Source organism: Carassius gibelio, chromosome A7 (genome assembly GCF_023724105.1).
Source record: "Carassius gibelio isolate Cgi1373 ecotype wild population from Czech Republic chromosome A7, carGib1.2-hapl.c, whole genome shotgun sequence".
NCBI classification, from domain to species: domain Eukaryota; kingdom Metazoa; phylum Chordata; class Actinopteri; order Cypriniformes; family Cyprinidae; genus Carassius; species Carassius gibelio.
The window spans coordinates 42332476-42347433 of NC_068377.1; the positions used below are offsets into that span (position 1 = coordinate 42332476).

At 40.4% G+C, this 14958-nt stretch overlaps 1 protein-coding gene across 1 annotated transcript in view; it reads right to left on the reverse strand.

The window, feature by feature from the left end:
- Positions 1–14958, reverse strand: part of LOC128017572 (neurexin-2-like) — a 341885-nt gene that overhangs the window by 279539 nt on the left and 47388 nt on the right. Inside the window, exon 2 of the mRNA XM_052602977.1 lies at positions 5181–6454. Coding sequence (XP_052458937.1) covers positions 5181–5892 — 712 coding nt within the window. The 5' untranslated portion in view covers positions 5893–6454. The remainder of the gene's footprint in view (positions 1–5180; positions 6455–14958) is intronic.

Here is a 14958-nt window from a genome sequence, read left to right on the forward strand (position 1 = left end):
TGTGTGGGGTTGTGGTTGAGTAAGTAATTATCTCAGTGATGTATTACTGTCCTAAATGTCCTCCATACTTTGGTGTCTTTGTAAACTGGTGCTGGAGTCTCACCAATCCATGAAGACAAAATGAGCCATTTGAATGCACTAAAATGTGTGTGTGTGTGTGTGTCTGTCTGTATGTGTGTGTGTGTGTGTCTGTATGTGTGTGTGTGTTTGTGTGTGTGTGTGTGTGTGTGTGTGTGTGTGTGTGTTTGTGTGTGTGTGTGTGTGTGTGTGTGTGTGTACATTCAACACCAGCAATGGCTGAGCACCAGCTATACTTATAATATTTACATTAAGAGGCACATTTTAGTTTCACTCGTCTTCATGTAGATGTTTAACACAGCCATCTGCCAGTAATTTACACCAGAGACGTTTGCTCATAAACCCGCTCTAATCCAATCAGCATGAGTGACTGCACATGGCTCGTGTCGTTTAACTGATCGCTCTTAATGTGCACCCTTAATCTCTCGCCCTCCTGCTCCACGCAGATCTGATTTTACATCTGTAATTACAGAAATAGGCCTGAGATTCTCACGTCTGACAGGCTGAAATACACATGAAACGACATTAAACAGTCCCTGCATCATTACAGGGCTCAGGGCAACTGAAAATCATTCAATCCATAATCTAATGCTCTTGATTTCAAAAACAGCTGGATGGAACAGAATGCACAATACGTTTTAAAATACTGACTATTTTCAAGACAATTCTTCTGAGAGGGTTTAACTCAGCAAACAGAGAACAACTAATTATTGCAGCGCTGAACAATAGTGAGATCAAAATAAGCACTTCGAAATAAGGTTCAATTCATTAACACTAGTTAATTAAGTATCGTGAACTAACACTGCACAACCATTTTTTACAGCATTTACTTAAAAAAAAACATAGAACAATGAAATTTAAAAGGATGAGAATCAATTGCCACTGAAAAACTCAGATCACCCAGATGGTGGATCAGCACCTAGAAAGGACCTCTACTGCCCTGAAAGACAGCGGAGACCAGGACAACTAGAGCCCAGATACAGATCCCCTGTAAAGACCTTGTCTCAGAGGACCACCAGGACAAGACCACAGGAAACAGATGATTCTTCTGCACAATCTGACTTTGCTGCAGTCTGGAATTGAACTACTGGTTTCGTCTGGTCAGAGGAGAACTGACCCCAACTGAGCCTGGTTTCTCACAAGGTTTTTTTCTCCATTCTGTCACCGATGGAGTTTCGGTTCCTTGCCGCTGTCGCCTCTAGCTTGCTTAGTTGGGGTCACTTCATCTACAGCGATATCATTGACTTGATTGCAAATAAATGCACAGACACTATTTAAACTGAACAGAGATGACATCACTGAATTCAATGATGAAATGCCTTTAACTATCATTCTGCATTATTGAGACACTGTTTTCCTAATGAATGTTGTTCAGTTGCTTTGACACTGTATTGTTAATGGCACTATATAAATAAAGGTGACTTGATACTATTTTATACTAATGGCCTAAGACTTCTGAACAGTCCTGTACATTAGATAAAATGGAGCACTTGCACATCTTTATACCCCATCTAACCCTGACTGTGAAACACTAGACTGCCCTGCTAGGGAAACAAAACTAATGCAGAAACTAATACAGAACTCAGACAACGACTGCCGCGTCCATTTAATGAGATTATTCCTGCTGTGTCATTCACAGAAAGTCAGAGCGAATAAATCAAGTTTCTGCCCACAAGCCTCTTTACATTTTCTCAAACATGTCGACATGGAGTGAAGGCAAACACATCTCAATTGCCTTTTCTCAAAAGGACAAACTTTTCCTGCAGTCACAGAGGTGCTGCATTGGTATGCTGTGCTCAGTTTAGCCAAGAGCCAAGCAGTATCAAACTCTCCATGACCTCCCACTTGCATCCCAACACAGAAGAGAGAAAATACTGAAAAAACAATGGCAAAAGGAGAGCACGATCTCAGTTTGAATCTCATTTGAAAGCTAATAAAGACTTTGAATGGTCCAACAGAAGCAGCACAAGCATCCCATCACCCCCCCCCCCCCCCCAAAGGATCTGAACATACACATACATTTGCATAGTGCATAGGTTTGCAATGCAAGCCCCATTTGTCAAGTTGATGACCCCTTTGAGAAATTATACAAATATAAGAGATACGATTATTTTTAAGCACTGCCCTTCAGAAACTATATAAGCTGCAGTAGTGGTCAAAATTTTACATACGCTTTACATTTGCAAAATGTTATTTATTTTATTAAAATAACTGGGATCATACAAAGTGCATATTATTTTTTATTTAGTACTGACCTGAATATATATATATATATAAAAAAAAAAAAAATTTTGTGCATAAAATACATTTACGTATAGTCCACTAGAGAAAATAATTGTATGTATTCAGCTATAAATTGACAGAATACGATACCTTATACATTAATATACATCTGCATTTGCATAACATGTTGTGCTTAGTACAGTTTTGATCACTATTGGGTCATTCTGTGCCAAATAATTTTTTAAAAATATTTTATCCATATTTTTTCTGAAGAAAAATAAACAAGTATGAAAAAAAAGAAAAAAAAAAAGAAATGAGTCTGGAACCACTGGTTGAGTTGACAAAGAATGATTCTATTGGTCTTAAATGTGGTTAAACAGTTAAAATAGTGAAGCTGCCATAATTCAGAAATGTAACCAACAGAAAGACAGGAAAGGAAAGTCTGGAGGAAAGTGTAATGGATGAGTGTAGACAAGTATAAATGGATCTCGCTCAAGAAACTGAATTGCTTTCTGAAACTGAAGACAGCAGCGACTGGGAGAGAACTGAATGAAACTCACTTTAGAAAAGAACAAAGTATAAAAAGCAGTGATTCATCTCTTTTAGATCCTTAATTGTCTAAAGGGCAAAACACAAACTGGTCAGAAACGTCCATTCAGAACAGCAACAGAGAGACTGAGAAAGTCCAACCCAACCATCAATACACCCTTTATGAGAGTTCTTGACCTGGGATGAATTTCCCAAAAGCTTCATAAGCCTAAGAAGATCGTAAAAACGACTGTACGACTGATCTTAATAGAGTAATCATAAAGCCCAGTAAAATAGAAATACACACCTAAATTAAATGACTGAACAACAACAACAAAAAATATATAGTAATTAATAAAATAATGTAGGAAATATACTTCAAAATTATACACTGATAATCTATCAATGACTTGCTGACTTGCACAGAAACCAGCAACCTATTGGACCCAAAAATAACGTCTCCTCTCTCTCTATATAATATCTCTCTCTCTCTCTCTCTCTCTCTCTCTATATATATATATATATAATAATTATTATTATTATTATTATGTGAAGTATAAGATTATATGTATAATGCAATATAATATGATTATATTATATTATATTATATTATATTATATTATATTATATTATATTATATTATATTATATTATATTATATTATATTATATTATATCTGAGTTGTCTGGAACACAACATTAGGTAAACATTTTAATAACCGAGCGTGAACTACAGTTATGAATCATTCTAAGGTGATATTTCAGCACTTCACAAACGGATAGCGACTCCTAAGTAGTACTTAAAGCACGGCTACATTTTTGGTAAACGCACGTGAAACAATAATGAATGATCCCAAATTGACGCATAGAAAACGCTCTTCAATCATTTATAAGATCAAACGTTATTGGGAAACCCAGCCCTGCACATTAACGGTGTCTTTGAAGTCTTGAATTTGAGGCTATAAATTTTGTTGTCAAGTGTTGTGGATTCTTGAACCGGATTATGCCACAAATGTGACTTTAAAGACTTACTCGTTGTTTTGACTTAAATCTACACTAACTGTGCATTCAAACCAGACGTGACTTGCGTGAATAAATTGCGCTATGTATGCATAGTTGCACACTTGAACATTTGAGTTTATTCACTTCATTTACGTGTGAAGTTCACTTCACAAAAGACGTGAATTCGCTTCATGGGAGGGCTTCTGATTGGTTGAGTTCACAATAGTTCTCTATTTATTTGGATAATTTTCTAAATGATACTGTTATCGTGTCATGAAATGTAGTTTTAAAAGTATTTGAGTTGAGAATGTAGTTGTTTTAAACTCAAATATGCGGTTTATTTATAAAGACAATGCCTTTTAAAAATGTGTTTCGCCGATTTAAGAGAGGGTCAGCGGGAGCTCAGTTCTCATGTTACCGACGAGAGCATTTGTGAATCAGCTAGTCCTTCGGACATTTGCCACCGGCTCTGATGTCTCTTTAGTGGGTAAACATAAAATATATTTCGTTTTTGGAAAATCTAACAGGAAATCTTTGGTCTAATATTATGTTAAAATGAAAATAAAAATAAAAAGAGACAATACTGTTTGATATAATATTTTGTTTCATAGTAATGCAGGCAGGCTATATAGGCCTACACATTTCCCTGAACAACATTTCTGCGGCTATTAATATTTGTTAATGAAAACTAAAGGAGACAGTGGTGTTTTTGTTCAAGTTTAGATTGTTATAGTTTTCAAATGATAAATGGAGCCACTGTTTCTATAGAAGTACAAAGAATTACATGCAGCTCTGGGTATCCATATACAGCGACAATGATTTTGTCCTCAATTGTTGTTTTGGATTTCTACCATCGCTAGGTACATCATAATCACATCACTACTAGAGCAAGCTCCTGATTGGTTACCGTGACACAAATTTTCTCCAAAGTTCAGATTTTTCAGGTGGTATTTTTGGACATTGGATTTCATGAACATTGATCTTTACACTGTGTGGAATGAACATTCAGCATCTCTATCATTGTTGTCATTCTTGTACTGTTTATGGAGGGGTTTGAAAGATAAAAAGAGGTAAATGAATGAGAAGCATTTATTTATTGTTTTATTTATAGATCACCTGTTTTGGTCAATGCCTGCACTATATGGAGCTAATTGCCTTATTGATTTGTATTCTCTTGTGCTTTAGACAAAATCTAGTCAGGGGTTCCCTCCCTATGAAACAGATTTATAAACGCTTTTGTGAGAGTTAGATAGCGGCTATACTGTAGTATGACCATTACAACATAATTCCCCTAGATTCCTCCAAACATTGGTTAACACAGAAAGCAGAACCGGGACCAGTTTCCTCTTACCTTCTTTGCAGTATTTCCCTCGGAAGCGTGTGTGAGAGCAGTCGCAGTAGACCTCGCCGAATTGGATGGTGCAGTATCCCCCGTTGAAGCAGGGGTTCTGCTTGACGCACAGATACTCCAGATCGTTATGAATGCCATTGTTGTTGAGTAGAGTGGGAGGCATCTCCCCTACCTTCAGATTGGAGATCAAACCCATGAACGGAGGCTCGTACTTCACTGTGCTTGAAGTAAGGGCGGACAGACGGATGTCCGGCGGGATGCCCCCCACGAACAGGTCGCTGACGACCGCCATCTCCTTGCGCTTGGAACGCACCTCCGCGACTTTGGTTTCCCCGTCCACCATCAGCACGGTCTCACGGTAGTTTCGGGTGAGCAGTACCATGTGCCAGCGGTCATCGTTGACACGGGTCTCCATCTGCAGGGTGGCGGGTTCGGCGCAGTGGATGGCAAATCGCAGCTGTAGGTGTCCACCACTGATGAGTAGCTCCAGGAAGTCACAGTTCCCACCATCATCCACGTACAGAACCAGCGCCTTGCTCACATTGGTCTTGAGGCTAAAGCTGAGTTCCCCGATCGAGCCAGCCTCCCAACGGGCATAACGTGCCCACTGCCCCGGGGCGCCGCCAAACTCCAGGGCCCCGGCTGATATAAGGAATCCCGCCAACAGAATCGGCCACAGGGGCCAGAGAGTTGACCAACACCCTGACTTCATTTCACCCACCCTGATGATACAAGATCAAAAACCTGCTCTTGGAAGAGGCTGTGGGAGCAGTCTCAAAGTGCAGAGTTTCTCTTTGACTTTGCTTAAGAGGAGGAGCTGAACTCCCAGAGCTGCCAGATCAGCACAGGTACCTTCTGCCAGACAGTCCGTTGTTCACTCCGTTTCTAACTCTTTCTTGGCCTGTCTCCCCTTTTATCCAGACTCTATCTGTAGTCTCTCCATTGGTCAGTGCAGGCAGGGGGTGATGAGGGATAGATAGGAATTGCTGCTTTTTATCCCCAGCTTGGTTGTCAATTTAACTTTTCTTTGGAATGCTTCAAGTTTGAGATTTCACAGCAATATGATTCTTGGGACTGAGGTTTCCTTCAAGGCTGATGTTTCTAAATAAGACGGAGAGGCATGATGCAGCTATCCTGTGGACCACAGGTGATGGTCATGGCTGAGTCTTTATCTGTGATTCATTTGTCCATTGTTCTTCCAAATTGTCTCATCCAACATGAGGAATCATGGCAGGAACACTCTACTGGCCTCCATATTCCGGCATTCTCTGGGCCTACAAGACAAAAGGAACATTTGGTTAGCAACAGCAACATAAATACAACCTTACTAAATATATCCAGACATATGGTTTTGAGAGGGTTATTCATTGACAAACAATCGTCCACACCTCTGCACAGCAGAAAGTGCCTGTGGTGTTTCAGATTTAATCAGGCATTTCTGTTCAGTGTGAAAATGATCTGCTGCATGCTAAATCACACAGGCAACTTCAGAAAGTTTGCAATGCTGCCCTTTGTCAGACTAGTGTGAAACAGATTTAAAACACACAGCTCTGAGAGAGAAAAAACAATACAAAGCATACAAATGCTCAGCATGACCTGTATGGTGATAGTCAACATTGTTGGCAGAAATTGAGTGTCCCCAACTAAAGCCTGTGTTATACTTATAGTAAACTATAGCTAGTCTGCTATTGACCGCTAGGTAGGCACGAGGTGAAAATTGTCATCAGAGATGACCACGTGCCTCCCATTTTTTGACCGCGCTGACAAGTACACATTGTCAGTAGGCTTCAAAAGCACCAATGCAAATGTGCAGGCTGTGTGAAGAAGCCTGTTGCTACTTGAACCTGATTAATCCGTCAATAAAACAATATAAAAACAGCCAGATGTGCAGTAATTCTGGGCAATTGCGGAGCGTACCATCAGTGCACGCTTTCAGTAGTATAAATACAAGTAGTCCGCATCCGAGCTGACCATGTATCCGGATTGCTCTTGCAGAAAGAATAACACATGCTTAAGCAAGCCAGAGACGACAGCGGCAAGGAACCGAAACTCCATCGGGGACAGAATGGAGAAAAAACCTTGGGAGAAACCAGGCTCAGTTGGGGGTCAGTTCTCCTCTGACCAGACGAAACCAGCATGACGTGGCTCCACATACTGTATCATCTCTCATTACGCTGATGTATCTTAATGAAGATCTGTGTTGAACACTGATGTTTATACTTCGGCGCTGCTCTAATCTCATCTGAAACAAAATGGAGACGCTGTCTGGAAAGGCTGATTGCTGCTCTTGACCTGTTGGCCTTCACGAAGATCTGCCCATTATTTCAGAAGAGAGAATTTAACTGCCTGCATGAAGCGCTCACAATTAAACACTTGTCTAGCTTCACCGGGTCTCTCGGCTTAGCAGATCAGAGGACGGTGAACAATTCCTCAAACCTTAACTGCTTGTGTTCCTCCTTATTAGTAAGTCACTGTGAATAACAGCATCTGCCACATGAATAACTGTAAAATGTAAATGCTTATCTTCACTGAATTAGACCACGCCCATCCCCTTAACCACACCCATTTCCTCTATTTCAAGTCATTTCAGCCAATGGGATGTGCACAAATTGCTAAACAGGCACAATATGCTGATGCTATTCTTCAATCAGATACAAGTGGGTGTGATATTATTCTAAAAGATTGTCCTCACATATCAGAGATCATGCATACAGCAGAGTTCAATATGATTTCAGCTAATAGATCCTAAAGTTTTCTGTTAGTGTAAAAATGAATTATAAATGCTGCGAATGAGAATGTTAATATTGAAGGACCACACTGAATAAATCTGTCAGCAGAACTCAAAGCCATGTTTAATGCTTAGCCATTTATTAAAGGGTCAGTGATTGCAAGATGATGATAATAAGCCTCTTCATGTGTATGAATATATAATGTCCACTTCAGAAACAGCAAAGCACTTATTCAACATCCACGTGCCCCTTGGGTCACACCACCAAGTGTGTGTGTGTGTGTGTGTGTGAGAGAGAGCCAGATGTGCTAGTTGAATACAGTGTTGGCAGCACTAGGACAAGTGTTAATGCTTTTGCACTTGGGTATGTTTGTGTGTGCATGTGAAACTTCAACATGATCTTTCTGGCCTTTTTTTGGTTAGTTGGTCTGGTTCTTTCAGGAACATCTTTCTGTGACTGCCATCAGGTGCATGTGCACTAGCCAGAGTGTTGTGTTGACCTCTGACCCCTAACCCTGTTGTGCTGTTTTACTGCCGAGAGAGGAGAGTTGTTTTTTCCATTTCTTTTTTTTTCCTTTTTTTTAACTTATGTAGTTTTGCACCATTTTCTTTTTACGCCAGTTTAATTAAACACATGCACATGCTTTGGCAATATGTACATAATAGTTTGTGTATAAATCTGAATCTGCATGTCTGTCATACAGCATCACATGAACAGAAGCATCATTTAGCAAACTGATGCTTATAAATCATGTTTTCTGTGATTCTCGGCTGTGTGTCTGTCACTGATGCCCTCCGAAGTCATTCCTCTGTCAAACACAAGACAAGCAGCTGTAACATCATCATGGCACTTTATTAGCTTAGTTTAAATATCACCTCATTAAAATTCAAATCTCCTAGAACAGGCATCTGGCGCGGCATTCACATAGTTAAACTGACATTCATTTACAGCGAGGAAACTCCCCAGAGATCTCAGTGTTACACGTGCTGCAGGTGTTAGAGCTGAACTCTCCGTCTGACTTCATGTCATTTCAAGCCTGTTCGCTTCAGTGTGTCTACGCAGATTTACAAAGACTTGAGCCACACACCTCCAGTGAGCAGCCAAAAGAGCTTCAAGTAGATGAAGAAAACCCCTGGAAGGAAGCGAGAATCTTCCTCCTCGGGCTGAAACAGAAAACCACCTGATCCAGACTAACACAACAACACTGCTAAAGAATTATCTGACACAGTTTATGAGCTTCATCAGACTCTGATTCAATCAAGTCTAATTTCTGCGATTTCATTATGAGAAAACAAAGTCAACTGCTGTCATCCATTTAAACAGAGACAGTCTTCCAGAAATTGTTCTGAACAAGAATAAGATTCAATGTGGACCAGAGAAATCCACTATTCTGGCTTTCAAATGCGCAGTTTTCCCCAGTGTGCCATGAAGTGGTTTCCATGCGTGTCTGTGAAAGAGAATGAACACACATAGATCGTCAGTGAAGGGCAATTCAGCCCAAACTGTCTGCACTACACCATTCTGGATTACCAACTTAAAGTGTCAAAAAGCAATTTGCCTCCCACACACCAAGAGCCTCAAATCTGCACCTTATTAGAGCAGCTGGACTCCCAGATGGACTCGGACGAGAGACTGAGGCACAGGAAGAGGAAACGTGAGCAGGAGAATGTGACTGGTATGAGTGGGACTCTGGGACGAGCTGCCAATCCATTTATCAAATCAATGACATGTGCCAATTAATCAGTTAAACCACATATAGAGGAAACACTCTAGTGAAAGACATTCAAAGACATTATTGTGGCAGAGGAGGGAATCATTGAAGAAACAATAAGGGTGTTATATTTTCCATATACAGTTAGTTTCTCATTAATGCTCATCAGTCAGTCAAAGACCTTCAGTCTGCTGTGATCAGATCAATATATCAGATGTTGGTTCAGTCTGATTCTACATTAATAGCATGTGTTATTGTTAAACAGTCGAGTCTAATTCAAGTTTATTTGTATAGCGCTTTTTACGATACAAATTATTGCAAAGCAACTTTACAGAAAATTAAGTTTCTAGAATATTTAGTAGTAGATTATAAGTGGTGAAGTGCATATGGCAGAAATTTTAGGAAAAATTAATACAAGACGTATCAGGCAGACGATGAACACTATTAATAGCAATTATTATATGATGCAATCACACTCGTAGCAATATTTAGTTGTGGTAGAGTGTAAGAGACTCTTCTCAAATGCAGCTTTACACAAAATCATGATGTTAATTCCTTTGTGTCTTATGGTCACATTTAACTAGGTGATAATATGGTCTACATCTTGCAACAATAGAAGCAATCCAATGATTGAGATCTGCTATAGAGTGTATATTGCTCCATATACTGTGTGTACTGAGGATCAATTCAGCTTCATCTCGAGAGCGGTGATAACACAGTGTGACATCATCAGCTGCTCGTCACAAACACTGACAGCTGTCACTCTGAACACTCCAGTGGGGTGACAGATTGCATTCTGGGATCTGAAGTCATACAGGGTCTGGCTGGAAGCAAAGGTGTGTTTGTGCCTGTTCTCTTCCTCTGATCCTTCAGGAGCTCAAAACTCTCGAGTGCAACTGAGTGACACTTAAACACTAGATCCACACACATTCAAAACATTTTTCACAACATTTAACTTTATGAATTTAAGACTTCTGCTCTGCTCTTTAAGACCCACAGAAAACCTGTTTGTTTTACTGTATTAAATAAATATAATTAGACTTAATAGATATAATTAGACTTGAAAAAAAGTGTTTTTGTAGTAAAAGTGTTTCAGTAGATCGTGAACTGATGCCTGTAACACAATGTCGCCCGCTGTGCTAACGCCGCTATAAACCCTGAGCTCCAGCACAACGCATCACTTCCTGTCAGAGATGGAGGAGCAGCATGAAGGTCAGAGGCGTAACACTGCAGCGCTTCCAGTGATAAGACACTCCCCGGTGTATCTCTCATCACAGCGCTGATAAGACGCTCTAGGGCACTACACAGGGGACGAGCAGGGCACACGCCGTTATCTGCACTCAAACTCAGGGCGTTTGGGTGGGATTGCTACAGTTTCCTGATCTGAGGTCAGCTGTGGGATGTGTAGGACAGACGGCCTGCGTGTGACCCGCTATAAATGCTGATCTCAGGTCAAGTCAAAAAGATTCCCATGCGGTTCAATCATGTGCAGCTCCACAGGGCTTCAGTGCCGCTCATATCCTCACAGCAGTAACTCACCTTTATTTCTACAGTGCTTTATACAGTACAGATCATGTCAAACCTGGCTCGTGTTAAACAGGAAAACAGTGTTTCAATAATGCATAAAATAGATCAATCATAGGAGAACAGAAAAACATTTACATGTCTGCTTCATACAGATGAAACCATAAAAAAATAAAATAAAAAAATCACATGAATACAGATAAATATTGAAACCCTTTCAGCATTACGCCTGTAGGTTTAGCCTCAAGCTAATGATATGTTTAGGTGTGTGCTTAACAAACATGCTAATTGACATATGTTGTGTGTTTTGTGCTAACGGCGATCTGTCATCCAGCAGCAGAGGAACATGGCGCTTTCGGACAGACACTAAACATTAACCTCCTGCATCTGTTCATCTCTGGTGAGAGATGCCGCACAAACACATCTGCTCCATGAGAACGTGACACCAAGCTCACTTATTAACTCAATTTCACACTGACGAGGGAGTATTCCAGATGAATCCTTAAGTGTCAGATTAATATTTATCTTCTCAAAGCTGGTGATGCCAGATTCATTATTGAATCACTCTCCTGGTCTATCTGGTCGAACCGGTTTGCAGATTCATTCAGACAGTTCATTTATGCACTGGACTGGTTTTTCACACTGAAATAACCAGATATTTTATAAGAACGAAAATAAAAAAAGACATTTATCTACAATCCAGTGTAGGAAACAAAACTGCCAAATGTCTTCTATCATTTTCCTGTGATGAAGCGTCTGTTTATTGCACATGCAGCTTGTGAATGACAGGTATTTATATCCAAATCAGCATAAATAAATAAAAAAAGAGTATCACTATATGGGCTCTTATTTGATGGACCATGCTTACTGCTAAAGATTTGTTTGACTTTTATATTTATGGGATTCGAGACATGATGTTGATAACTGGAAGTATTTTTCAAAATACAACATTTGCAATCTAAATCCAACCGCTTGACCACACAGAACATGTTTATGGAGAGACGCTACTGTTTCTCCAAAGCCCTGGGAAGAAGCGTTTCATAAAGCATCATGTTCTCTGATCTCATTCATCTTCATCCAGTGGATTTGCTCAGAATACGGATGTTTGTGGCAGACAGACAGATCTGCTTCAGCTGCATATGAATGCACAAGCGTTATGGTTCGCTCACGCGGCTAAGGTTTCCTGCAGATTCCTGCCGCTCACATCGTCCCTCGGAGCCGTGGTGAGGCTCGTCCTCTCATCAGGCCGCCAGGCGCCTCTCCAGCGATATAATCAGTTCTGCCATATGGCGCTCGGAGAGAAACGCACTGGGCGGAAGTTAAATGCGCTTGAGTGAATGTGGCTAATCACGGCTGTAAATCTGGGCTAGCGTCTCATGCTAAACAGATGAAGCTCAGTCCCGCCGTGAGGCAGCACTCACATTCATTACCCTCGAGCACCGCCTGCACCTTTCCACTTTATTTTCTCATATTTTTCTTCTCTTCTCGCTCACATTCTGTCTCTCAAGTCAAATATGTTTATCCAATCAGCACTGATTACTTCTGCTGTTAATAAAGCCTATTTGAGGCGGTTTTGATTAGCCAATCAAACACAGCACGTCTCCTCCTAATGGTGCTGTGTTCCTGTTTGATTTCCACACAGAGCGACGCCTCTGCTGTGTTTGTGACGTGATGCTGAGCCACAGAGCTAGTGTGTGCTTCCTGTTCAACAAAACACTCACAATTACTATGAGCTGGTAGATGCTTTAGCTTTAGCACTGCTAATTATTGTTGCATGACATTCCAAAACTACAAAGGTATTGCAATACCCTGTTTTTTATTTTATTTTATTTTTTTAAGTATGATTCCTCATGTTACCAGCAGTGGCGGACTGTCCATCGGGAGCACCGGGACATTTCCCCGTGGCCTGACGGTCATTCTGGTCTGCGGCTGCCGCTGTGCAGTCGATCAGGCTGACGTGCGATAGGCTGTATGACGCTCTTATGAATGTACGAATCAAGTGATCGCGGAGTGAAAATGACAGCACCACATGACCAAACATCAGCGAAGCACTGCCGAATCGGCTATATCCAGAGGCAGGCTTTATCTTAAAAATCACGCAAAAAAATGGAGCGTAAACACAAAGGAGGAGCAGAGAGGGAACGTATATAAATGAGAAAAGCCCCGGCCACAGACGCAGCAAATTGCTGCAAAATCCCAGCCATGTTCGCCAGTGAGGGAGCAGGTCGGTCAGAATTACATTTATATTTACTACGGATGGGACGGTTGACTGAAAAAACCAAACCGTTCAGTTCACCACACACGGTTCGACACGCGCTGGGACTGCTGCTTAACTTAAATCTGACAAAGCATCTGTAATATGGGTTAAATAAATAACATGTAAAACCAACACGGTTCAGATAATATATGTTTCTGTTGATGGAAGCGCATTCTGGATTCACAGACATTACAACAGCGATGAAAAAACCTCTACAAATCATTGACTCTTGTTCAATACTAATACGAACACTGGATCAGTGCGTTCTCTTAAAGTGACAGTCTTTATATTAATCGAACATCAACAACAAAGAAATCACTCCCTGCTCTTGATTAAAAAGCTTTTTTTTTTACTTTATTAAAGAAGAATATTTAATTTACAGTGCAACTATTAAAGTATAGTTTTTCCATAAACATAGCACATACAACGGTACTGAAACCGTGACTCTAAAACCGTGAAACAAACCAAACTGTGAAAAAGTTGAACTGTTCCACCCTAATATTTACATAATCATTTGGCAGACAGACTTACAGTTGCTATATATGTAAGGGTCGCACGCCTCTGGAGCATCTAGGGGTTAAGTGTCTCCATCAGGGACACATTGGTGTCTCACAGTGGATTCGAACCCGGGTCTCTCACACCAAAGGCGTGTGTCTTATCCACTGCGCCAACAACACCCCAAATCTATATATCAGCATCTTCATGATGATAGATACACTGTATTTTTTTGTGCCAAAATTGACCAGAAATTGATTTTCCATTTCTAGGCTACAATATGTAGCCTAGTGTACAATGCTTATTTATTTTGAAGGTGACGAAGGAAGCCACCGTATCACTAGTGCTGTTAGTGCTCCTGCTGTTGAACAAGACAGTTCAGCTTTTGAGTCAGAGCAGGAACCTTCAGCTAAAGTTTAAGCTATTAGCACTATACTAATACTATATATTACTATACTACTATACTATGCTATTAACTAAACATGCTGGCTATACTCTTAGAAAAATATGTGCTTTTATGATTTATAAGGTCATCAGTAGTAGGACTGTGTTCATTGGGACATACAGTTGATGGCTGCGTAATTAATATAGATTATTGAAAGTGCTTATTTCATATTGCAGAGAAACTCATTGTGCAGAGTGAGAGAGAGGGGGATTCAGGGAAAGTGAAAGTGACGTGATATTCAGCCAAGTATGGTGACCCATACTCAGAATTTGTGCTCTGCATTTAACCCTTTAACCCAACTCTAACCATTAGGCCACGATAGAGACAGTGAATGTCTTGATACTTATTGATACTTCATTTGATTATTTTACCCGTCTACAGTCTAGGAATTTTGATTTATTTTTTAAGTATAACCCAATTCAAACAACTGAAAGAGCCAAAGAGTTTATCAGTCTGGGGGACACATGAATGGGGTGGTGACTGCAGAAACAGAGGTGGCCCGGGGTGGAGTCAGATTCCCTGATTTACTGTCCCAGTTCACCACTGCTTACTAGTAATGTTACCAGTACTTTGAGAATGACAGTGTTTTAATAAGAGCCATATGCATGCACACTATG